Here is a 25737-nt window from a genome sequence, read left to right as displayed (position 1 = left end):
ATAACCCTGGTGGCATTGGCTGTTACAGCAGTAAAATAACAGTAAAATAGTAAAATACTCAGAAATACAGGTGTGCATTTCTCTATGCTAAGCGAGGCTTATTCAAATAAGCTCTCACATACGTGCTTCCTCTTCAGTTACTGCAGCTTGTCAGTCCCAATCGAGATCTTGAGGGTCTATGGTGACAAAAGTGTGTTTTCTCACTGTCTCTGTCCTGCTGCTGTTGAACACTCTTTGGAGAAGTGGGAAGAAATGGCAAAGGAGTCAACAGGGCAAGAATAATTCTCTTTTCTCTTGATCCAAAATTAGGAGAGGACAAACAAGTGGGTGGGAAAGAGATGTACCTGCTTTGCTCTTTTGTTCCAGAGCCATTTACAAGGTATCATTTGGAAGATGGAAAGAAAGAAGAGGATGAGGATGAATATGTTTGCTTTATAGGGCTTCCTTTCTTCTACTTAGGCCCTTTCTTTCTGCCTATTTCTTCTCTCCAAAGGAGTCTTTTAGTAGCTGCCAGTTCACTGACATTAATTTCATTATTTATACCTTTTAAGAGTGGCTGGTGGCAAGTGTCTCAATTTAAGAACATAAAAATGGTGTCTAGATATAAACCATAGAAAATTCTATTTCTGTAGATTAAATTATATATATTTGAGTTGAGTACATAAAGAATATTAAAAATATGGCAGGTTTCCAGTGATCGCTACAAGGCTGTGTTTCTAGTATAGGGCAACACTTTCTTAAAAAGATCCTTTGGGTCAAAAAAGTCCTAAAAGGTTTAATTCTTGATTGGAAAACACACCAGTGGAGTTTGACTTACTTCCGACCCCCATTGTGTGCCTGGGATGGGAATACAACGCCACTCTCTCTGAAGACACACTGCCTGCCACCTTGCCAGGAGTGTTATGCCTCAAAGTGAAGCGTCCAACTGGCTGACCCACCAGAGTGAAAACGTTTCACCAAAATGAGACACTGGGGAGTGCTAAGGAAAAAAAAATAAAAATAAAAAAACACACAGCTGAAAGGATGGCTTCTCATTTCTGCCAGTAAAGAAGGAAGGGGTAGGGCATAAAAGTGGCTGGATTTTACCTTGGCTGTGAAGAGAGAGATGTTAATCCCCAGCTAAGGGGTAGATTGGAGAGCTGGAGGGGATTAGTGGCAGAGCTGTCTGGGCTGAGCATGAAAATGTGAGGTGTAGAGACTAATTTTCCTGATTCAAGAGAGGTTCTCTCACCAAAAAAATAGGGCTGCAAAACAATAATAAAAAGAAAAAAGCCTGTGCAAAGGCCAGGAGGAAGCTGAGCAGAAATACCAAAGACCAGGTGCAGATATCAGCAAGTGTTCTTCACCTTGTGGGGTTGCTATTTTCTTAATGCATCTCTCACGGTAAACCAGAGAGTGACAAATGTCTTTGTATAATGAGGAACTAGATTATTTTGGTCTAGTCTGGACAGCTGGAGTGCCTGATAGGAAGAACCTCAACTTGTAAATTTGAACTTAAAAAAATCGCTTGACTGTTCAGAAGCACTAAAGCACTTTCAGCTTTCTGATCTGGTGGAAACTGCGTGTAGCCAGGGTTTTATGTTGGGACATATCTTCAGATTCTTGAGTTTACTTATTTTGACCACAGAATGATTGACAGTTTTTGTTTGTTTGTTTGTTTGTTTGTTTTGCTAAGGATTTCATAAAATGCACCCCACAACTTGCAAATGCATATTGCTTTTCCTTGTGGGTAATCACCTATTAAACATACAAGTATGATTCAGAGGCTTATTATTCTGAACATTTTGTTTCTCCACATTTCTATTTTTTACCAAGATTTTACAGCAATGTCCAGAATTATGGAGAAAATAGATTGAAATAACAGCCTGGGTATAACCAAAGCTATCAAAGTGTTGTAGGACTGAGGGACAGCATATATATACCAAGGGAAGGTGATATGCTAATGGGAGCTCCACCTTTGCTGGAGGGGAGAAAAAAAAATCCCTGAGGAATTATTAAATGGGAAGATCTAAAAAGGAGAAGAAAACATTGGCCACATATGAGTTCTTTGAAACTGTGGTTAATTCAAAATTAAAAGGTTATGAACTGAAAATGGGTATGCAGTGAAGGAAAAATATTTTGATTCCTAACAGAGGTGAAATATGGGCATATTATAAGAAAGCTATCAGTCTCTAGATTCAATGGGATTTTTTTTTCCAGGTTTTTGCAGATGATATGCAATCTATAGCGATTTAAGTTTTCTATAGATGGTGTGCAATGTATAATGATTTATATTCCCTCACAATGGTAGCTTGATCTTTTCTCCAAAAACACAGGTACAATTGTGAAGAATAACATTTATTTTATTCTGATCTTCATTACTAAATTGATATTGCCGCTGAAATGGGAAAGGGCATGCTATTGTTACTTCCTTTGTAAGATTTAAAATGCCAGTTCTAAAATTTATATACTCTTCATTGCTTTCAGTGTGATGACTCCAGGAGTAATGCATTAGTTAATACAACCAGGTGATGCAAGATCCATCCATGCAAGAATTAATTAACTTGCACAACAGTTCTCTTAGCCCAGATATTCTATGACTGGAAACCACCTTTTCTTTTTGAACCGTACAGATATTCAAAGCTACAGCGAAGCCTCGCTCAGAGGTAGGCACCTGGTGCAAGGAGTCAACTACTGCTTGATTTCTCATTGCCTGGCAGGGAACTGGCAGTTCTCAGCCCACTGATAGCAGGGAGGAGACAGTGTGATGACAACAGTGACAGCTCAAGATGAGGCTTTTAGAGAGGACTCTGCATTGCTTGTGAAGCATAAGGCACCCACATGGGGCTATTTATTCAGCAGGTCGCAGGACCAAGAATAAAATTTCTACACGTGTTAAGATTTTGGTGCACAGACTGAAAACCTTTTCTATTAGTGGAAATCTTTTGTCTCTGGTTGCAGGGAAAAGGAAGGCAGATGGGAGATTCTTCAATACCTCAGGAGGAGAGAAAGCAACAGCACTGAAATCCTAAGGAGCTTTTATCCAGGTACTGGGGTCCTGGGACACGGGACAAGCACTATAAGGAACCCAGGACGCCTGCAGCACCATGCAACATCAATTCAAAGAAGATATTGCGATGACTCAAATGTGGAGGATGATCAACATCTGATCGTACGGGTTCCACCTGTGCTTGCCTGCACTGCTAACTTTTCCTGGCTGGAAATCTGGGGCAGGAGGGGATTGTCTTGTGAGCATGGCATGCTAGCAGTTTGCTTTTGCATCCATGTATGACCCGCAAGGCCAAGGCAGGACTTTCACTGGGGAGCCAGGAAGGTTGGTAGTCCTGTGGATAATTCAAGCTTACTCCGAGATGTCTGGCAGGATTGACTGAAAAGAACCTAGGGGGACAACACATGTCTCTCACAATTGTTATCGTATTAGGCTGTGGCCTGGATTAGGATAAATGGCTCCAAACTTGGTTACATAATGTAGTGCTAAAGTCCATTGCTTCCAAAGCTACTCTCACAGGTTTTAAATCTCAAGAGTGTTTCATCTGTGACGCTTATTGTCTATTCCAGTTTGTCATTCAGTGCAATGAAGATGCTTTCTAGCTAAATGATGGGCAGAAATGGGAAGGTTGGATCCCCACATAGTTCCAGCTGCTTCTCAGAAAGATTTGTGTGAGGAGAAATCCCTTCTCTACTGACCAGTTATTCTGTGTCCTTCACCCTAGGCCCCAGGTGCTTCCTAAGCTCTGGAAACTGTCTGATAGGACAGCATACCCTGAAACTACACAGATCCGCTCCAGAGCTGAGTCTCCAAGTCGCTGGAAACGTTGGCAGCTTCCTGTAGTTAGATGGGATGGGCCATTCTTCTGGACCCCGGCACTAGAGCGTGGATGCTATGAACAGGAATGGATGCAAGCCTAGTTCCAGGGCTGTATGACACATAAAGGAGGTGGATGGAGGGCTATGGACAGAGCAGAGGCCCTGTTAGATGTAGTTTAACAGGTTGGAGATAAATTGGTTCATGTCACTGGGAACATAAGATTTTTCCACTGATGGAGTGGGAGGTGGTAGTGGGACAGATGCCTCCTTGGTACCCGTCAGTTTGCACCTGGTTCTGAGTATCGCTTTCTAACTCAAGTTTCTAAATCTAGTCGTGTCCCTGCCAAATACCAAACTGAGTGACTGCTATTCCTCCTCTGCTCCCACGACTCCTGGACCTTTGAGATTTGGTGGTTTTGCAGTAGGTAAGACAACAAGCAGGGGTAAATTTGGTGCTACTGGTAGAGATGAAAGGAGAACTCCAGCCCAGCAGAAATAACTCAAAGTGCCCTGCAGTTTACGGCAGTTTAGCTGCCTTTCTAAAGAGACCCCAGAAGAGCAGGAGATACAAAGTGTGGTCTCAGGACCTGTACTGAGTTTGAAGAAACCTGCTCTGCCTGTGTCTGGGAATAGTTTTCATGGATCTCACCTGTTTTTAAATGACTTACCCACAGACCAGACTATTGTCTACCATGTGTGAGAGGGAACTTAGTCTAAGTACAGAGTTTGGCCTTGTTTTCAAAGCAGATTACTCAAAGAAAATGTTTTAACATATGTAATTCTTACCAACTGATATAAAGAAAAGCAGTACATCCTAATAGGATCAGTCCCTTCTTCTTTGCTGGGTAGTGATGTGGTGTGGCAAGGATTTCCAGGAGAGCAACTGGCAATATTGCCGTGTGCTGAGGAGAAAAGAGAGTCTGTCACAGACTGGTCACGATGCCTCATGCTCATTCATTGCTGCTCACAAAGCTCAAGAGCCAGCATGTGGGCAAAGGGGTGTTTAACAATACTGAGTGTAGTTGCATACATATACACTTACTTCATTTTTCATAGCAAAGAATTACCCCTACAGTAACGAGCACTGAAATTTTCTTGTTAGTGTGCTGTAAAAGGTGTTGTAATGAGGTCCACCCATAGAAAGATCTGTGTTATTTTGTAATAGGTGATCTTTCCTTTACATTTAATAATGCAATAAAGCTTTTGGTAACTCCCATTAGAGTACAAAGAATGTTGAAGTCCATTGTTATGTGCATTTGAGGATGACAGAGGTCTTGTTCTTGAACTCATTAAGCAATTGCTGAATTGCCTTCATGTTTTCTTCAGGTCATTACTGTATTTTATATGTTATCATTTACTCTACTGCAAATATAGTGTTGTTCTGCTCTTTGTAAACTGAAAAATGTGGTGATAAAGGGCAGAGAACTTAAGTTAGCTGTAATTCAAGATGATTAAGGATCCTCAAGAAGCTTAACCAAGAGTCAGTAAAGAGTCAGCTTGCTGGAGGACCTTTTTTGTTTTGTTTTGTTTTCTTTTGTCAGAGTTTGAATTGTATTAAATAGCATCAGCGTCAAGGCCCTTTATGAAGGTAACTATTGGAGCAAGGAGGATTTTTGACAGAAACTGTTTTGTGTTTTTACTGTTTTGTGGCTGGGGAGCTGCCTCCAGGAGGATGCTCCTCACCTGTACACCCATGGAGAGGATGGGGCACAGCACAACTCCTTATGGGCTTGGATGTCAAATGGGCAAAGTGGGGCTCTTGATATGCTAATGCCTCACCTTGTTGGCTGATTTGTGGCAACTTCAGAAAATAATTTGTCAGGATGAAATTTCCCTGCTAAAACCTTGTAAATTTCACTGTGCAAACAAACAATAGTTATAAATCTCAATACCTAGGACAGATGGAGTAAACAATGTTGGGAAACAACACAGAAAAAAACAGTCAATGAGGTACAATGAGAGGAAACTATTGCAGAGGTTGTTGATTTTCAATTAAAATGCTCATAATTAAGCAAATGGTTTCATGGGTAGATGATAGGGGGAAGGGAACAGGACAGCAGAAAAAGATACATAGGCTTTAAAAAAAACACACAAACAAACATGAAACTAATGATTTTTTGTTTCTCCCTTAAAAACCCAACCTGCTGTGTGTATGATATGAAGTTTCCTCTTGTCTAAAGGGAATGGTTCTACTACCTTCAAGGTATATATTTGTCAGAAACTGTGCTGAGTATGTGATATGGTAGCACGGTGTCAAAGTTTTATTGCTGTGTATTTATAGTATGAGATGCCAAAAATACACATGAAATTCTTTACATGTACATCAATCTTTAAATGCATGCATAAAAACATTTATATTTCTAAACATTTTTATTTCTAAACATTCTTATTTCTTTAAGAGGTGGGCATCAGTCTTTTCTGTCACTGCCAAGCAACAGCTTACTGGAAGCTGTACGTCCTCCCCCAACACACTCCCAAGAGTTGTTTTTCGTGCGTGGCTGTCCCATTACCAAAACCCTTCCATCTCAGTTATCATTTCTCAGAGAAAAGAAAGTATTTATTTCACGTTCCCGTTTCTATCACTTACTGGCACTGAAATTTTTTTTCTGTTCTGTTTCACAAAGATATTCTTCCGCTCTACAACCCTGTTGGCTGATAGGATATGTCTAGTTGTCTCAATACAAGAGATTCCTTCATTAATTTAACCAGAAAAATGCCTCACAGTCTTTTTTCATATATAATACTTGTAACTGTCTTTTACTCCAAAATCTATGTATTAGACTGCTTTTAGAATATTAATAATAATTGTTTGATTGTTTTGTTTTGTTTTCCTATAGGTGAGCAATAGTTTATCTTCAAACAAAACTACCCATGGAAGACAGCAATGATAGAAAACCTCTGCTCTATCCTCACAATTACGCGTTAGCTGTTTACAGTGGATTTGTCCATTATGCAAAGTGGATATAAGTCCTGGTTTTCATCTGACATGAAATAGCCTACAAAATTCCTTTGGGAAACATAAAATGTCCTTGCTAGTCATTTAATTTAAACACTTTTAACAACTCTAAGCTGGTTGCTCCAGCTGCATTAGTGGTGTACTAAGAAGAATTTAGCAAGAGTGACCTGGTGAAATAATCTTTTGTTGAAGCAAACAGTTTTCAGGTGGGGGTTGTTTTATATACTTAATTCCTTGGTTTGAGTCTTTTTGTCCTCAGAGTGAATACTAAATAAGTACAGGTCGCTTTAATAGAAAAAGCACTTGGCACACTGGGACGGTATTAACAGGAATATTGTGTGTAAGATCTGGGAAGTAACTATTCTACTCTACTTGACATTGATGAGGTTTTGGCTGGCACTCTGCCTATGATTTAGGACACACCATTTTGACAGATGCAGATAATTTGGAGCACACCCAGAGAAAGACCAGCACAAACAGCAGGAAAACATGAACAAGAAAGCAGTCCAAAGACAGCAGTAGAAATCATGACTGAATGCATTGTTGCATCTAGAGAGAAAAGTAAAATGAGAGAGGAGTCAGATGAGGGCTCAAGGCACCCTGCAGCAGCACATTAACAACATGTAGGCAGCAGTGCAGTGCTTTCTGATATGGTCACAGTGAGCAATAAGCTGGGGGTGGTGAGGGGAAGCCCACTACACTAACATACGCATTGGCACCACAGATGGTGAGGAAACCAGTAGTGGTTGTGAAAGATGGTTGGGAGCTCTGCTCAGGGGCCTGTAAATCAAAAGGTTTGAAAGTCACTGGTAAAGCTGAAAGTGCATGTGCTTTTGGAAATGGCCAGGAGTTTAGTGGTGAGGTGCTGGTTCAAATTTCTGCTCTTTGTGATTCACAAAGGCTGAAGCCGAGCTTCCCACTCACTGGAAGAGTACTGCCACCTCCGAGAGCAACAGCACTGTTCAGGCATGGGGCTGCCTGCCTCTTGGTTTGTGAACAGTTTCTTATAGGTCTTGGATCTACCCTGATATGGAAAAAGAAAAAGGAGAAAAAGAAAAAGAAATGAATTTGTTGTGGTGTAGGAAAGCTGTTTTCCTCCCAAGTCTAACTATGACACTGGCACACAATTTATTAATGTAAGTGCTGTGTCTTCTGTACAAATAATTGTACATTCCTAAAAATATTTTGCTATATATTAAACCATTTTTATTTATCGATATATTTTTTAGCCTTTTACTGGTTAGAGAATGCACTGTATGTATGAACTAGGTAAACTCTTTCTAGGGCCATTTGAAATTGCCATACAAATAACTTCTCAAGACAGATTGTTCTCAGTTACTTCCTGCACACCCAGATTGAAAATGTTTTGGTTTAATATTTTGCTTTTTGGATATCAAGTTTCTTTTTCTTTACACATACAACCCAGAAACCAATTATAGATCCATAAAACGTCCTGGAAAAATCTTCCCTTACATTTTTGTTATGCTAGCGTCTGATGGTGATGTCATATATTTCTGCCAAGGCAAGTTTGTCCATTAGTGGCAAAATCACAGTGGAATTTCTACTGAAACAAGTATGTTTACAAGAACAGATGAGTTCCTCATGATACATATTTATACAGCAGATATCAGAGGAATGCGTGGTTTGCTACCGAGTGTGGAGCTTGCCCTTTGCCTACGACACGTGGTTAGCTTTCCAAATGACTTCCCTCTCATAGCCGATAGACGTTGGTTTTGACAGCATCATTAGTGATAGATGATGTATCATAGCTAATCTTGTCTGCTGAAAGGCTTTAAAGACTTCTCACGTCTTCATCAAAAAGATGTATTTTTTTCTCTGTCATTATTTTTGCCATAGGTCTCTAGTTCATGGTTCATTAAACAAGCTTTCAGCCCTTTTTTGAGTATGCTTTGTATTGTTAAACTGATATTTGACTAAAGAGTGCATTATTTGTATGGGGCCAAATTCAAACAGAGTCTTGCCTCTTGCTTTAAAAAAAAAACAATCATTAAGCTCAGATTGACGCAGATCAAAATATTGGCAAAAATTGCTGGAAACAGTGACTTACTTTTTATTTCAATTAACAGTTTCTCTGTTTCACATATAAACAGTGAAACTGCCAAAAATAATTATCACAGAGGGAGAAAAAAATATTTCACTGCAAGATAAGGAAAACTGGGTAAAACGATGGTTGTGTGCACTGTTCTGGCTATCAATGAACTGAATAATAGAGCCTTTTTTTTCTCTTGGTAGGAAACCTGTTAGTACTTATTTTTCTGTTCTTTTAAATATTAATATACTTACTTGTCTAATAGCCTCTGCTTGTTGAGAAGAGCTTTTAGCTTACAAATTTTGTGGGAATAGAAACATTTTCAATGGCAGTTTTTTATCTGTATAGTGGAAAGATGAAGATTATGGGACTTTAAAAATTACCATTTTGTTAACTAATCAGATTTATCATGTGAATCCTTTTTGCTATCTTTTGACTGAAAAATCCTCTGTGGTTCTTTTTGTTACCTATGATTTTCAGCTTGGGTTTGGCTTCTTTGCTCTTATTCTGACAAACTCAGGTAAATTTGAATTAATTATAAAATTGTGAAATTATTCATGTTTCTCATGAACTTTGGCATATGAGTACAGGGAAAAAATGTTTCTTGAATGTATGCCAAACTCCATCTGAAATATTGGCATGTTAATTCATCTCCTGCAGAGAAGGATGAAATTATAACATTTTCCTGTTTCTCTCTTTTTTGTTCCTTACCCTATGTTGTAAGTTGTTTCCTAGGATACATTTCAGGTTCATGCATTTAAACCGAGATAAACAGACCTCTCTGGATATTATTTCCGCTGTTGGGTGAGACCACATGGAATTTTTACTTCCCATACTTATTACTTTGAGTAATTTGCCTGTTTATTCAATGTTATATACTTGTTTTGTTGTTGAGAATATAAGTAAAAGCAAGTTTCCTAGGGCCAAGAAGACAGGGTTGGGTAGAGCTTTGTTCAGCTGCAGACTCCAGTCTATGCTGAGTTTTAATCACATGAATAATCTCCCCAGAGCTGCTGAGATCACTTGTATGCCTAACACATGCATTTCAGTTTGACTCAGTTTGACCGTGTTTGACTCCAGAGTCAAGGAAATGATGCCATGATTGACCATAGTTTTTTGTTTCTCATTTGTCTGCATTTACATACCCTCCGTGTCTGCTTTCCATTAATATGTGAGATTTTAGCAGGGGATTTTTCACAAACAGTTACCACTGGCCAAACTAAACTTCACTGGGCACAGTCAGACACCATCAAGTGCTTTTGAAAAATTGCCCATCTTTTTCAGACAAATTCTCCACAGAGCCTGTGTGCTGAAAAACTCTTATGGTAGATACCCATGTTTGTATCTTCTCCACATGTCACTGCCAGTAAAAAGCAGAAACCCGCTTCAATGTGGTATTCTGAGATGCAAAAATCCAGTGTTCACTGATTTACTTTTGAAGTGTTTTACTCAGTTGTTCAGCTCATTTTTGGGAAAATTCCTATTGTCTCTTAAAATTTCCTTGGGTTATTATTATTTTTTTTAATAAATATTTACAGTATGTTATCTGAAAATCATAAAACTAAATGGCTTACTGACACCATAGCTTCTATCTAGTTTTATACTCCTCATAATTTTCTGGATCCCTGCATGCTGTCACCCTTCTTGGCTTCATCTTGGGGTAAATTCCCTCTTTTGATTTATTTTGCTATTAAACTGTCTTCATTCAAATGCCTCCTTTAAAATTTTATTTTGTGGTTTGTCCTTATGCATTTTTTTCTTCCTCTCTAAACCTCTCCTTCTTCTTTAGGGCGTGAGGGGTTTAAGCAGCATTGTTCACTTATTTATTTAAAAGGTACATTATTTTGATTAAAATACTTAGCTATATAACTACTCTTCTCTCAGAGAAAAGCTGTCTCTATCACCTTTCTCTTATATTCTCAGACATCAGTGCATGTTCAGGAAATCACAAATTATTCAAAATTTTATAGATGGAGCAGGCTGTACAAGGAGCCCCATTACTGAGCAGGTGTGGTACCAAATTGGTTGGGAAGCTATTGCTCTATTTAAGTCCTGCAGCGCTCCACCAAACTTTCAGCTACTACTTGTGTCTGTCCTTTCCAATTCCACTTATGCTTGTATGTCTTAAAGGCATTATTTTTTCTGTGTTTTCATAGACGTGTAGGTAGTTTGGGAGTGTGATTGGGAAAACAGATGAAACATCAGAGCAACTGTACGATCACAAGTATAGTGAGATCAGAGGTAACATTTCCTGCATGCATGTATGCATTTCTGTAAAGAAAGTCCTGGCTGAATATCTGAATACTTACTAACAAATGTTTTGTATCGGTGTAAAAGACAGAATTTTAATTGCATTTCTCCCTGGCATTAGATGCATAGTCTAGGAAGCTGAGGTTGCACTGCAGCTGGAAGCTGACATGGGACTGGAATGACACATCCTTCGCTGCGGAATACTTTTCTCCAGTTGTTCCTTCACAGAGTGGGTTATGGGGACAGCACCTGTGTGTGCTGGGGTAGCAGCAGCCAGGGAGGATTCCCTGCCATAATATTTGTCTGTGAAACATATATTTTCTCCCTGAGGAAATGGGCTTATGTCAACAAAAATGGAAACTTCAAAAAACATATGTAGTGCTGGGAAAAGCTAAGTATCTTTGCATTTAAAGTATATGGGGTGATTAATTTAATGTGCCATATCCCTCACACGCACATTCTTTTTCTTTGCCAAAAGTTGAATATAATTGGAAGCTTATGAATGTCCATAGTTGCCAGACAGCTTAAATTTGAGATACTGTGAAATACAAACAAATGGAAATGTTTCTCTCTTGTGTAAATATATAAGAATTATTAAGAGTTAAATACTGTTGTATAAAGAATTATTTGAGGTGGTCATAGATGAAACTGTTCTTGTGTACATGCTTCAAGCAGGAGTCTGGTTGGAGTGGCCTGGACAAACAGGTTTTGCTCTATGCATTGATTTTGCACCCCTTTGGCTGGTTAGTGTTGCAGCAGCTTTCCAATGCAGTTATAGAAAGATATAATCCTTCATATAGGTGCCCTCATATATGAATAGGAGTGATTTGTATTCATACAACTTGTTTGCTTTTCTAGGTGGAGGTAAACCATACTGATACAACACCACATTTCTGTTGATGCAGTTGTGTCCACACTAGAAAGGCAATGGAAAAGGAAAAGCTAGATGGATATCAGAAAAGCAGCTTGTAGATTCCAAAAAGCTCCAAGATGAGGAAACGCATGGCACGTCTTGCTGGTGTTACTGTCAGGGCATCAGTGCCTTGCTTCAGTGAAGGTCAATTATACTTATCCACACAGGTTTTTCTTTGACTGTCCTGCTTCTTTTTTTTTTTTTTTTTTTTTTAACTTTCAGGTACTGCTTAGCTACTCTTCATCAGGGCAAAATGCCCAGATGCTTAAGAGGCTCAGACAATACTGTTTCTGTTGTCTTCTTTGCTGAAAGATAAGTCATTTGTCTTCTTTGCCTCTATTTGCCATTGCTTCTTTTTTATTCTTAGCTATTTAGTTTACTAGATCTTCAAGACAGGAATTGTTCATAATTATGTGTCAATAAAGTGCCTAGGACACTAAAATGGTGTTTTGTTTTTTTTTTCAAGGAGAGAGGGTAGTATGGCTACAGAATAACTTGGGAAAAAAAAAAAAAGCTAGCTAAACCAAACTTAGCTATGGCCTAAAAATAAAGGAAAATATAGTTTTTACAAGAAAATATGCATTTTACAGGAATTGTGCCTTGCAGACAAAATACAAACCTCGTTTATGAAAAGACAATTATGCCATTACCATTCTTGTGTATGCATCTGGGCGTTAATGCTGACATGTATCTTTTCTTTTGCTATAGATTAAAATGCTTTGAGCGATCTCTTCTGATCCGCCATTGCTTGTTTTTGTTCAGCATTCAATCTTGTCAGCCCCTTCAAAATGTAGTATTCCCCTCTATTGCCATTAAGTTGAATAATACATGAATATGATTTTATCCAAGCCACCTCCAGCAGTTAGTGTCCTTCTGGAGAGTATCCAGATGTTGCTTGAAAAGAGATGACTAGGAAAGAAATAAACAATTTTGTTTGACAAATGTACCAGTGCACCTTTGTCTCAGCCATCTCAGCCATTCAAAAAAATATATTATTGTGTTGGAGACATAAGTAGGTTTTTTTCATTGTTTTTTTTTTTTTTTCCTTCATCTGTGAATCTTAAAGTTTTGTATAAAGACAGCAAAACATAATTATCCCAGACAAGCAGAAAAGGAAACTGAGACACAACCTTTGTGGTAAACTCAGTAGAAAGGCAACAAGAGAAACCTAGGTATCTGGTCCTTTCAGCATTAGCCATCCTCTCTGCAGAACAGGGAATGTTTCAATTGAGGCTGCAAAAACATGCCTGAAATGTAATGCGCTGGATGACTCTGGACTACCTGGTGGGCAATGACAGCTTCCTACTTTGAGAGCAGCGAATGTGAGAAAAATAAGTGGCTAGTTCATTTTTGGAAGGAAAGTGCTGAAGCATCACTGTGAACTCAAGAGCTTCATATTCCTGAAGTGTTTTTGTATGCTTATTTTTTAGTTTTACTCTTTGGTTGCATAACAACATATGCTTTCCCTATTTAGAATGTTAAAATAGACCAAGATAAAAAAAATTACTCCCACTGCAAATGATATGGCACTGACGTATATTGCTGATACACTGGTGTTTTTTCCACCAAAGCCAGATAGCTGCTGCCTCAATCTGCTATGAAATGTCTGTAATCTCAGAAACATAAAGCATAGAAATGTGCAAGAAAATGAACCCCCCCAAAAAAGACATCTGCCTGGCAATCAATACTTGGAGATTGTCCCTTAGAGTGTCAGTAGCTCCCCATATCTTCGCAGTGAATATTTTGGATTGGAAGAAAGAAATACCTCAGCTAAGACTGAAGACTTGAATGCTGTTGGGCTGGAAAGAAAGCTTTCTGCAATGCTAGAAGAAAGCTTCATTCTAAAGTGCACTAAAGATTTATTTTCAACTCTTTATCATAGCATTAGTAGAAGATTTGCCTTCAACAAAAACAGCTTTGCTACCCAGCAGTGAGGAGGAGGTGGTAGGACTACCAAATACTTTCATGGGACTGAGCAGGTTATTTCTGAGTGGCTGGTTGGTGCTGTGGCTGCACCCTGGCCCTTGCTTCAGAGCCGTGCAGCATAGCATGTTATAGCCTGGTAAGCTAGTGTACAGGTGATTTCTAAGGTGCTCTGCTGTGGAAAAGTGTCCCAAAACATACAGATAGTCCATGCAGATAACAGTCTGAACTCATGGCAGGTATCTTGCACTCAATAGCTACTGGAAGGAAAATTTCCCACACAGGAACTGTCAAGCGCAATGTATGCAGTGTATTAAGAGCTTTAGAAATAAAATACTAGGTTGTGATAGAGGTTTGCTTTATGTGAAGTTTCTCTCATCAAAATAATTTTGAGGAAGAATTGTTTTCCTTTTTTAACACCTGTTTTTGACATTTCTGAAATGGAAAAGCTTTTTGTTGTTGTCAAAATGACTCATAAAATGTAGATGTAGGTAGGGTAAGAAGGAAGTTATAATGAATACATTTTAGGAGTTTCTCTGAATACTTTTTCCTCATGAAATTAAAATGTAAGTTCTAACACCTCCTAACCTTCCCATGTCATAAACAAATGTGGAAACGGAAAGGGCAAATTCTCAGCTGTGCACCAGGGTTAAACAAAAAGCAAAGCCCATCTCCTCTCATTGCTATCCTGTGCCCTCCTCTTCCCCAGTTCATCTTCTGCTGTGAAGATTTTAAACTTTGACCAGTCACCGATATCAAACTCTGGACCTGAAAACAGTGTGATATTGAGGGCAAAAAGAATCTTTTCTGGGGGATGATGGTTTTAAGAAGGAGCAGTGCCTTTTTGCATCTGTTTGGAGGTTTGGATTGCTTAAGAGCCCCAGTGGAGATGTGTTGGTGGGCAGAGAGCAGGTGATAAGGTTAAAAGTGCACAATGACTGCTGTTTATCACCTGGATATCATACCTATGTGTTTTTGGATTCCAAAATAAGCTTATCTCAATCAAAGGTCTGTTGAAGACTTTTAACAAGTTTACCTTTCGAATACCTTGGGAACTGCTGCAGTGGGTTGCAAAGTGTTGTACTTAAGAAATGAAATCTGGAGGGAAATAAGACTGGGACTTCTGTGTGCTTATTTCATACTTTCTGGCTCCTCTGATTCAGTCTAGCACTGAACCTCTCCCTTCTCTCCCCCTTCCCATTAGACTTATGAAGCCTCCCTGACCTTAGAATCCACCCACAGTTTCCATGTTACTGTCATCCTTCTTACACTTGACTGATGAGAAATATGTGATTATTCAACACATCATAAAAACAGCCAGAGCAAATGAAGGAGAAATCTGGAAAGTATTTATAGAAATCTGTAAACAATCATTTCAATTCAGCTATTCAAATCTGTACACACATTGGCTTATTAGCTGTTGAGCCGTCAGACGTTCTTTGATTCTTTAACCGTTTTTAAAAATTAAGAAGCACTTTGTTATACTCCCAGCCACTTTGTATTTCATATATTTCTGTTTGCAGAGATGATTTGTTTTTTGAGCTACAATAACCAAGAAGGTTTTTTTTGTTTTTTTTTTTTTTTTTTTCCCTGTGACTGCACAGCATTTCAATGGCTTCAGAGGTTTGACAAGCAATGATTCACTGACATTCCTGGTGCGCTGAAAGGCTTCTTGAGGCAACTTCAAGCATGCATCTGTTTGTTGTGTCAGCTCAACATCAAAGTCAGATAAGTAGGAAGGAGGAGGTGAGAAAGAAGAAGCTGTGAAACTTTTCCGGAAAGCTACCTAACGCAATGGTGGGACACACATTGCAAAGTCTCTCTTCTGAGCAAGACGCAGGGGTGTTTCTTACTCACCATAGCGTGATTTAACCAGAGCGGAATGACTCCATCAAGGCTTTTGGGGTAAACTAGCTCTCGGTTGTAGGTATACAGTGTCCAAAAGGATATAGACACAAACTGGAAACAAAATACAAAAAGAAAGATGTTTCAAAATGAGAGAAATGTAATTGATGGGATTTGGATAATGCTTTCATTTCTGAGAAGGCAAATATCTCCTACATGGAAAATATTGATATTGCCAGATAGTCTCCTGTATCTCACCTTACTACATAAAAAAAGGAATTTATGCTGAGGTGCCGTGTTCTGTATTGATATTGTAAGAAAATGCTCCTTTATAAATTGCCAACACTGACATTTTCTGTGGAACACATGATTAGCTTTAAACTTTCTTTTTTTTTTCTGAAAGAGTTTTTGGATGGTCCAAAAGTTCACCTTTGAGGGATTGGCTGTCAAGCCACAGCATTTGTTCAGCTCAGTAACAAAGTAAAAACAGCCCTTGATAAGGCAGATCACCTAAAACTTTATCTTCACGATCCATATGCCTAATTCCCGATTTGCAAATGCAAGTTTCATGGTGGGCACCCATCTTTTCCAATAGAGATTTTGTAGTGGGAGAAGCTAATGGGAGGAAACACACTCTGGTATCAGCTACTAACACCTGGAAGCTGATCTGCATTTTCATGGCCTGGCTTTGTGTTTGAGCACACTTTGTGCCTCCTGGAAATCAGGGGTTCGAGATGCTGGAGAAATGAGAGCACCCTGTGCCTCTGTCCTGGTGAAGATGCCTGGGGGTTAGGGTAGCAGCATGGTGAATACTGCTGTGCAGTAAAGATAAATTACCAATCGCACTGTCTCCACCTCTGGCAGGATTTCTTTACTGAGCCAGCTGGCTGAGCTGCTTGTGGACCAGATTTAAGAAGTGCTTCTTAGCTCTTTGAGATTCAGAGGTGATTGCAGGCTTCACTCACAACCAGCAGCACCTACATGTTAAAGTAAACCATTGTTTCCAACGCCCAGCACCAGATGAACAGCACTATCTGTGAGGGAGTGGGTGATCCATGATCTGATGAAGGCTATGACTATAATTATTGTCCTCTGAATCTGTTTCTCTCTAATGCATATTTAAAGTCATACTGGAGTCAGAGAAGGAGGTGTCAGCTTTTGCTGCATCCTAGGCACCCTCTCATATCCTCCTGGCTCCTGTTGCCCTTCAGAGAAATGCCCTAAGTGGATAACTCCAAAGCTATTTGGAACATAAGATTAACAGAGAGTTTATACTTCACCCTTTGGGGTCAACCTCTGTTTGTTCAGGGACAATCACCCTGAAGTTTTTACAAGAGGCTTTGCTTTCAACCATGAATGCAAAAGGTTTACACAAAGATCTGAACACCGTCTCTTCTTTTAGATGGTTCAAATCCATTTTGAAAGGGTAAAAGAGTCTACAATCCTTATCTGTTTCATGTATTTGCATGTTTTGCTATACACATTTGTGCAAACATTATTTTTATATACAGAGGTTACTTACTGTGGACACTGGGAAAGCCAGGACACTGAAAAGAAGGTCTCTGCTGGAAATTATGCACTTAGCACATCGCAGTTTCTTAATTAGTCTCAACACATCAGCCAGGAAGGACACCCCATAGAAGACAGCCTGCAAAACCTAAAGTAATTATATCTAATGAGGGAAACTCATCCAGCTTTAATTAGCATGTTCCTCAATGAACTCAGTTCTTGCTCTTCAGGGAGCTGTTTTGTTTGTGAGCTGCAAGCCCACATGAGGGAAATAGCTTTTGGCTAAATCATTTTTTTTTTACTAACTGAAAGTGATTAAATAAAGTATTCTGGGAGATAACTTTAACAGTATCTTGTTTAATAGACTGAACAGAGATGTGTGATGTGATTCAGATGGGAGGGGTGTATGGATATGTTGAAAGCCAGCTTGTTCATGCTTTATATGTTAATTGCTGTGTTCAGTGTATCTGAGGAGGACCAAGAGAGAACAAAATTTGGAATATGATAGGAAATGCTTCCTGTAAGGGAACTGCTAGATAGCTTTTACCATGGCTTAGTCGATATAGGGCCTTCTTTCTGAGGACTCACGGTGCAGCCGATCTCGGAGTTGTACAAGCCAAGTAGTTCAAAATGCTCTAACATGAAGAGTAATTGCAGAAGTTACCAAAACCAAAACCTCTTTTGCTGAACTCAGGGGGATTCAGAAAAGTTGTTTAAGTTTTTAGAAGGAGAGATACAGACTTTACTAACTAAAACTGAGTAAGTTAAACTATTTATAACTAATTAATTTGGGGTGAGGAGGGGTCTTTAAATCATTTGCAAGTTGTGAGTGTGGGGATGTATGAGGAGGGCGCTAGGAGGATTTTGTAAATAAGTGCACTATGACAAAACAGAATTCTGTGAATTTTGTATGAAATTATGCATGAAATTGTCTGAGTATTGTGGTTTAATCCAATGTTGCTTTTCTGATTACTTTGTTTTCTCTCATAACGCTACACAGCGAATCATGGAGAAGCAGATGTGTCAGACACACAGAGCCTACCAGAAAAGCACTTCTTACGCTATCTTGCATTCAGATAGCTGAGTCTAGTTTGGTTCTCATAACTCATAGGGTAGCCTCTTCTTTTTAAGGCTCAGTTGGTTCCAAGTAATGCAATATGGGAAATTCAGCCTACTGCAAATGCTGGATCAGACGTTGATGCTTAACTGGAAAGAGGCTGTTACAGCTTTCAGGATGAGATCTCTTTTGCCATGATCTTACTCTGAATCAGATGTTTATTTTGAGAAAAGTATCTGAAGTTGTGGTTTATTACTTCATTCATTCATTAATTTCTGAAGGAGCAGAGAAGAGTGGTGCTTGGGAGGGGACAGAATTAGTGCAATGCTTTTCCATCAGAAATCCCTGTTATTGAAATGTCTGAGGGAAGGCAGGGACTGATTTCACCATGCTCATCTTTGTACAAGGGCTTCTGCAAGCCTTTACAGAAAGTTTTAGAGACTGAGTCTTCTTGGGGAGTAAAACAACTGTAGATAGCACGACCAAAGCATCCCTGCAGTTAACTGCAAGTTGCCCCATCTATTTCCTAGCTTCCTGGCAAAGAGGAAAAATGTATCCTTCCTTCTCTATCCTTTCCACAGTACAGATGGTCATTGTGGTAGACTGCAGCTGGGTCCCAGCAGGGTGGGCTGCTGGAGCATCCCCCCTGCCTTCATGCACCCATAGCAGTGCAGGTACGGACAAGACAACACAGGCTGTGTGCTTTCTACAGGGTCACTCAGGACAAGGTATCAGAGGTCATGCACCACCCAGTTCAGCTGTCAAACCTCAAAGTTTCGTCTCAGGAGCATGGGGTGAACAGCCACATTTTTACATAAAAATACACATATGGTTTTGTTCAATTCCAAGGCACCCAAACCAGCTCTTTTGTGGTTTTCTCTCCATTATCACAATTAGCCTCTGTGACTCCAGGCACAATTTCAGTCCCTGGGCATTCAAGCCTCCAAGTCATGGGTCTGGTTCACAGAAGTACATACTGGGGTGCAGTGTGCTTACAGCCAAGCATGTGTTCAGCACAAACACGTGTCCAAGTGCTTGGCCTCACCAGGACACTAAAACAAAGTCCTTGAAGAGCTAAGAAAAGAAAAAAAAAAAAAAAAAAAAGGAAAAAAAAAAAGCTCTTGTTACACCCTGTAGAGCCAGCAGTAACTTTCTGTAAAAAGCATGAAAAATGTACATGAGGGTGGTGACAGTGTGGTGACACACAGTGACTAAATACCAATAAAGCAATGAGGGAGAGGCATGGTTCCCAGAGGATGGGGCTATTATTATCTTGTTCATGGTCAGCGTTACATTAATCATGGGACAGGGGTAGGCTTCTTCCCTCCTGTCCCTTCAAAATTAACTAAGACAAATGTCTCTGAAAAGAAACAGATAGTCCCAAAACAGCCCCATTCTCAGTCATATGCAGGGGAGGACAATGTTATCTTCTGAATGGAAAATATTTATCTAAATACGTAACCTGACCCACTTCTCTGGCTGAGTATTAAGAAGAGCAGCTCCTGAAGAAGTCGGAATTTAGTCTCGGCAGCTCATTTTTGTGCTGCTCATAGCTCTACCCATGTCCAGCAGTGTGGATTCAAAGGGTTTCAGTCACTGTGTGATCACCCTGTATTTTCAGGAGAAGAATAAGTTTCAGACCAAAAAAAAACCTATCTAGAATCATTCCTCTGGCTTGATGAACCACTGGTAGGCTTGAATCAGAACTCCCAGTCTGTGTTCTTCCAAACTCAGGCTTATTCCTGTAAGAAAGGTATATCCAAATCTTGCAGTTCTTCACTAATGGGAAAATGTTGACATTAAAAACAAACAAACAAACAAACAAACAAACAAAATGAAAACATTAAATTATTCCAGATGTCCTGTGAATTTCCCAAACAGCAGTGCTGGCTCTCAACAAGACATTGCAGATGATTGTAGACTATAAATCCACTGGCTGTAAATAAAGAGGATCCCCTAAAGTATTCCCACATGAAGAGAAGGAAGACTGGAATCATTCAGAAAGCTAACAATTAACCCAAAGAGGAGAATATGGTTATGATTATCCCTTTTGGAGAGATGTTGTTTTCCTCTACAGACCCTGTACAACTTCATGGCACTAGGTGCTGTAGAAATGCTTCATTTGACCAGTTTGATTTTTTTGCAAACTAAGAATCACGGTGACAAAGGAAAACCTTAATTTTTATCTGTTGCACTGATCAAAGGGGTGTTTCTGTTTAACTAACCTGTCATGATTTGCTTTCACATCTGAGATCTAGCCATGTGTGTATATTGAATTCTCAAACTAGTACAAATGAATTGGGCTCCAAGCTCTTTATACTTTAAAGGGATATAAATCTAATATTCTGAGGGGGCTATTAGATATAGCAGTCAACATTTAGTGTAGACAGCCATGTATTCACAGGACAACAACCTGGAAAATGTGTGTACTAAATGCTAGGTCTATTTGGAAATAAGTAAAAAACAGCTTTCAGGAGAATTGAAAATATTTAAATTATATGAATTATATGAGACAAAAGCATAAGGAATAAAATGGGACAGGAATGCAATTAATAGTTTTTAAGGGTGCAGTGTTCACATTATGCAATGATTTACTAATAGATTTACAGCAGCAAGCAGATTTTTATGAGCTCAGCTATTTAAGGCAATGAATGATTCAGCTTATGCTGTTTTGTATCACAGACAAGTGAATACAAAACTCTTTTTATCTATTATTTCTGCTGGTTTAATAGTCAGTCAATGAAATTCTTTGGTAGAAAATCCACTTATCTTTTTTTTTTTTTTTCCTACAAAAATATTTCCTTTCTGAATCTTGATTGCTGTGATCATTAAATAGATAAATGAATCTGAAGTAACATCAAAGCTGTCACCCTCTTGGGAAAATCACATGGTTAGCAAGGCGTTGAATGAGGTGCTAGAAGAGAATCATATCTAGAAGAAATTCCTCCAGCATCCCTCCAGCAATACTGGGAGTCAAACTGCATTTCCATCCCCTGGAAAAACTGCATTTCCCAGTATTTCCATTTCAGATCAGAGTGAGCTTGCTACAACAGCTTTTTTCTGAATGGGATTTCTTGCCTTTTTAAAATGCAATTCCAAATTGTTAGGAGGAAATTTTTGGGAAAATTTCCAAGCAATTCAGCTGGCCAATGCGTGAAGCTAGGCAATCACGATATGGCAGGAAACAGACAGAAGAGCTGGACCAGAGCTCTAAGTGCCTGGCTCTGGGAAAGCTTCAAGGGCATGGCCCAGCCTGGTGGCTCTACTGCATAGGCACATTCCATCAGGAACCTCTGAAACACAGCCCAGCTGTGGGCTCCATCCCATGCAGCAGAGGGACTACCAGACATGAAAGAGTAATCTTGCACCTTTCTGTGTCAGAGCACAGCAGTGTCTTCAGCTCAAATCATCTCGCTGTTGGCTGACACCTCCATTTTGGAGTTAGAACCAGATCAATAAGTGGTTAAAGGGTGACAAAGGACTGAAGAAGTGCAACAAGGCACTTAATGAGACCTGAGCTGTTCAGCAGACTTGGAAATGAGCTGGGCAACAGCAAACAACAGGCAAAAATAAGTGTTGGTAAATGCAATGCAGTGCATTTCAGGAGAAAAAAATATGTATATTTTGGAACAGTGGTTTCGAAACTAACTATGATGATTCGGGAAATAAATTTGGAGCTCACTCTGGATAGGTCTCACACTGAATGCTCCTTGCTCACTGTTTATCAAAAAAAGAAAGTAGAGAGTTAATATTTTTTAAGAAGAAACAAACGGACTAGGAAACACCTTAGGCCACTGTATAAATACATGCTGTGCTCATAGCTCAATCACTGCAGGCTGCCCTACTTACCCCTTCCTAAAACTAAAAAAAATGATGGAGAAGGGCAACAAGGATGCTTTAATGAAAGGAGCATCCATTTGTGAAGAGAGATAAAAAAGACTGAGACTTTCAGCTTGGAGAAAAGAATAACTGGGGGAAGGAAATCTTGCAGAGGTCTCTAATGAGCAGAAAAGAGAAAGTGAACAGGGACGGACAATTAAATTGTAACACAGAAGTGAAGAGTCACCCTATTCAGCTGTCAGGAAGCAGGTTTACGCCAACAAAATGAATTGTTCTTTCACACAAGGCACAATTGTGTTGTGGAACTCATTGCCACAGGATATGGAAGGTACCAGAAGTATAAAAAAGTAAGTTTATTCCTTTAGATAGATGAAAGGTAGTCTTTGAATAAGTACTAGTTCTCTCAGCCTGGATTTACCTTCTGTCTGGGTCAGTCTGGATGCCATTGGAAGGCAAGCTCAGAGGGTAGAACTGTGGAAAGATTATTTTACACCTACACATACTCTTGTCTTGTGCAGCCTTTACCTGATCACTGTTCGTCACTAAGGGAAGCTGGATACTAGTTTCAATGGATATTTCTGCTTCCCAAAATGCCAAGACAAGGGCCACTTGCTTTCTCCTCTTGATCTGCTGCTTTAGAGCTCTGTCACATACTGGGTGGTAGATCTCATTATAACTGTGCCTGGGGATGTGGGATGGAGGTGCTCTTTTGCCTGAGGGTATGGCTGGTGCTTTAGTGGAGACAGCTTTACCCAAAAACACAAAGAAGAGCTAGAAATACAGGGAGCAGCCTGTCTTCCATTGGACTTGGCTGTTACTGTTTTAGTCTACTGACATACATTCCGGCAGGAGGAACTGAATATTCTTAAGGTTGTTGCATCCTTTCCATTCAACTGCCGGCATTTCAGAAAATAATAATTTCTGAAAACTTCACAAAAAGTCCAAGTGTTCTGTTATGAAGCTAATTTAGCAACAAACCACATATAAGCCATCCTGACTGCAGTGACATATATGCCCTCATCCTTCCACAGGGTGTCCATTGAGAAAAATCCCATGGGTCCCTGAAAACTGGGCTGGTGTTGGCCACCTCTTGTGCTATTCATTGCAAATATTTCCCAGAATCACAGAATGGTTGAGGTTGGAAGGGGCCCAAATTTTCCAGATCCCTGAGGGTGTCTGAAAGCCAGGGACCCCTTAGACTTCCATTGAACATCACCATGGTGTGTCTCCTTCTGAAGAGTAAAAGATAAATACAGCTGTACCCAGGTCTCCCACTGGTCTTTAGCTCTGACAGTCACACACAATGGACAAAAGACCAAAGGGACCTTCATCCCTTCAGATTAGCGAGTGTCCCAGAAATTTGTTCCCTGAAGAAACCCTCTCCCCATGCCCAGTCTTTCCCCTCCCACTGCCACCACCCCAAGTCACTGATGTACCATTTGGACTGTGAACACACTCTCCCCCTCAGACTATCTCACATCCTTTCATTTTGATTTCTTCCTCATGAAATGCTAGCGTAACAGGAGAACACATTATGGTCCACATTTTTCCCTGTAATTTTAGGAAATGTAGCAAAGAGTTGATAACACTATTAAAACACATAATTATGTCACAAGCATACCTCTGTGTGCTGGAATTTCTTTGCCTCATGCTCTAAACTGATTTTCAAACTAAGCATGTACTCTGACTGGCTAAATTAGCACTGTGCTTTGCTTTGTTTTACCTTTTCTTGAATATACAGGTCACACACAACCTTTTAGAAATGGAAGACAAACTGCAAGCAGCGTTATAATGTGTATTGCTGTTGCTTAACTGTTAATTAACAAACAGTTAGACAGCATGCATCAAAGTCACATATCTTGGCTGAACACGTTCTACCTTTGTGCCTCTATTCTCACTGATAGCTCATCTCTTTTACAAAGAAGCAGCTAGCTCTGGAGTACATACTCTTTAAAAACCAGCAGCTTGCCAACCCATATTCTTTCTGCATAAAACCTGTGAATATATTTCACTGCACAAGCATAGATACCTATTTAGTTTCCTTTGGGGTATAAACCTTTAAAGGAAGCAGTTTAACAGCAGCAAATCTACCAGCTGCATGTATCTTGAGGCACAGATGGCAGACAAACAAATAGACATATTGGTATCACTGTACAACACGATTTGCTTACCAGATTGAGGACTGTCAAATATTTCCACTGGCCACCATAAAGGAACACTTCAGATGGCCGTTCTTCTGTTCTTACACATGTGATTGAATAGATGACAAAAAAATACCAGACTAAAGCAAGGCAATGGTACATTGTGAGAGTAGAGATTTCCATGCTTTAGCTAAAAGCAAGTGATAATCGGTCCGAAAGAAGCTTTTCTCTTAAGGTCCTTGGTGGCTGTGCATGGGAAATGGCAGGACAAGAGAGTTTGCTTTGGAGCAGACTCGGGCCCCTTTGCCACTTCGCTCTCAATAGGAATATTCACAGCACTGTGAACTTTGCTTCTGTTTTTTCCCTTTTTACTGCAAAGATGGGGGGGAGAAGAATAGGCTTATTCCCGGGATTTAAATGCCCTGCTCAAGATTAGTGAAGATTAGTTGCAGAATTACATAAGTTTTTTAGACTTTTTTTTTTTTTAAGAAGACGGGGGAGCTTTGCTACTTATTTTGTGTAACTGGCTGTTGTACTCTAGGCAGTGAGTGAAAATAAGCAGCACTTTACTTGCTTGTAGCTAGCAGTGTAGGCATGTCTCTGGCTTACTTTGAGAAGCCTTTGTCACGGTTTTCCCTTGTGCCGAAGGAAGAAGTGGGAAACACAGCGGTCTGTGAAAGAGAAACTGAGCTGTTAATAGGCTGTGGAGGTGGAAAGGAAGCTGAGAGGATTAGTAGGCAAAGGTTCTCTGGGTTGAAAAACACTGTGAGTGTTGACATTTTTATGGGAAAAGGCTCAGCCTCCGTGCTGTTGTGTGCAGCTGGAGTCCCTCACAAATGTGCGCAGCAGGGCAGCCAGAGCCTGAGTCACTCTGAACCTCCAGCAGGAGTGGAGACATGGGGTGAGGGCTTTGGGTGACAAAATCTGAGCCCTGAACATGGCTTCTTGCCTACAGCCTTCTTTTCTTGCTGTCTTCCATCTTCAGACAACCCCTCTTCCCTGATATGACTGGATGGGGCAAGGGTAAAGCAGAGCAAAAATGGTACTCATACCATGATCCTAAAATTAAGTTCCTATGGAAAAGCTCATTTTTCCCTCCCCTTCCACCCTGCCAAGCTGCCCTAATTAGCAATGGAAAATGCACACAGCTTTTCTCATCTGGGCCAGAGTCCCTGTAATTGCTGTGCTGTTGGCAATATTTGCCACCCAGGTGTTTTGCTGTGCCCAAGACTTGCCCACACCTTCCTGTGGCAGGACATGGCAATTGGGTGCTCCTCACACTCTACAGAGGCTGTCCCCCTGGGCAGGGCTCAGCTTCGGCCAAGCAGACTGCACGAAGTGATCTCTCTCTCTCTGTCTCTCTTTTTTTTTTTCCCCTCTTTTTCCACTTCTAACTAGCCTGGAGGGAGCATTGAGCAATCTGCTGTGTTTTGGGTTGTTTTGGTT

General features: G+C 40.0%; 2 protein-coding genes across 14 annotated transcripts in view; one reads left to right on the top strand and one right to left on the bottom strand.

The window, feature by feature from the left end:
• LOC121064792 (transmembrane protein 170B) overlaps window positions 1-17526 on the top strand; it is a 79479-nt gene extending 61953 nt beyond the window's left edge. For 12 of the 13 annotated variants that reach the window (XR_005816690.1, XR_005816687.1, XR_005816682.1 and 9 more), the window contains 2 exons: window positions 2941-6360; window positions 6645-12987. The gene's annotated coding sequence lies outside the window, so the exon portion shown is untranslated. Of the gene's footprint in view, window positions 1-2940; window positions 6361-6644; window positions 12988-15503 lie in introns of those variants that run through there. The other variant, XR_005816680.1, reaches the window with a different exon arrangement.
• The window catches only part of LOC121064797 (androgen dependent TFPI regulating protein), a 31125-nt gene extending 6519 nt beyond the window's left edge, over window positions 1-24606 (bottom strand). The window contains exons 1-4 of the mRNA XM_040546886.1: window positions 24322-24606; window positions 17267-17401; window positions 15757-15858; window positions 4594-4709 (exon numbers count right to left, since the gene is read on the bottom strand). Of these exons, the coding sequence (XP_040402820.1) occupies window positions 4594-4709; window positions 15757-15858; window positions 17267-17401; window positions 24322-24474 (506 nt within the window). The 5' untranslated portion in view covers window positions 24475-24606. The remainder of the gene's footprint in view (window positions 1-4593; window positions 4710-15756; window positions 15859-17266; window positions 17402-24321) is intronic.
• Window positions 24607-25737: the final 1131 nt, after the last annotated feature.

This window comes from Cygnus olor, chromosome 2 (assembly GCF_009769625.2).
Source record: "Cygnus olor isolate bCygOlo1 chromosome 2, bCygOlo1.pri.v2, whole genome shotgun sequence".
Classification (NCBI taxonomy): domain Eukaryota; kingdom Metazoa; phylum Chordata; class Aves; order Anseriformes; family Anatidae; genus Cygnus; species Cygnus olor.
This window is presented reverse-complemented; position numbering and strand designations above follow the sequence as displayed.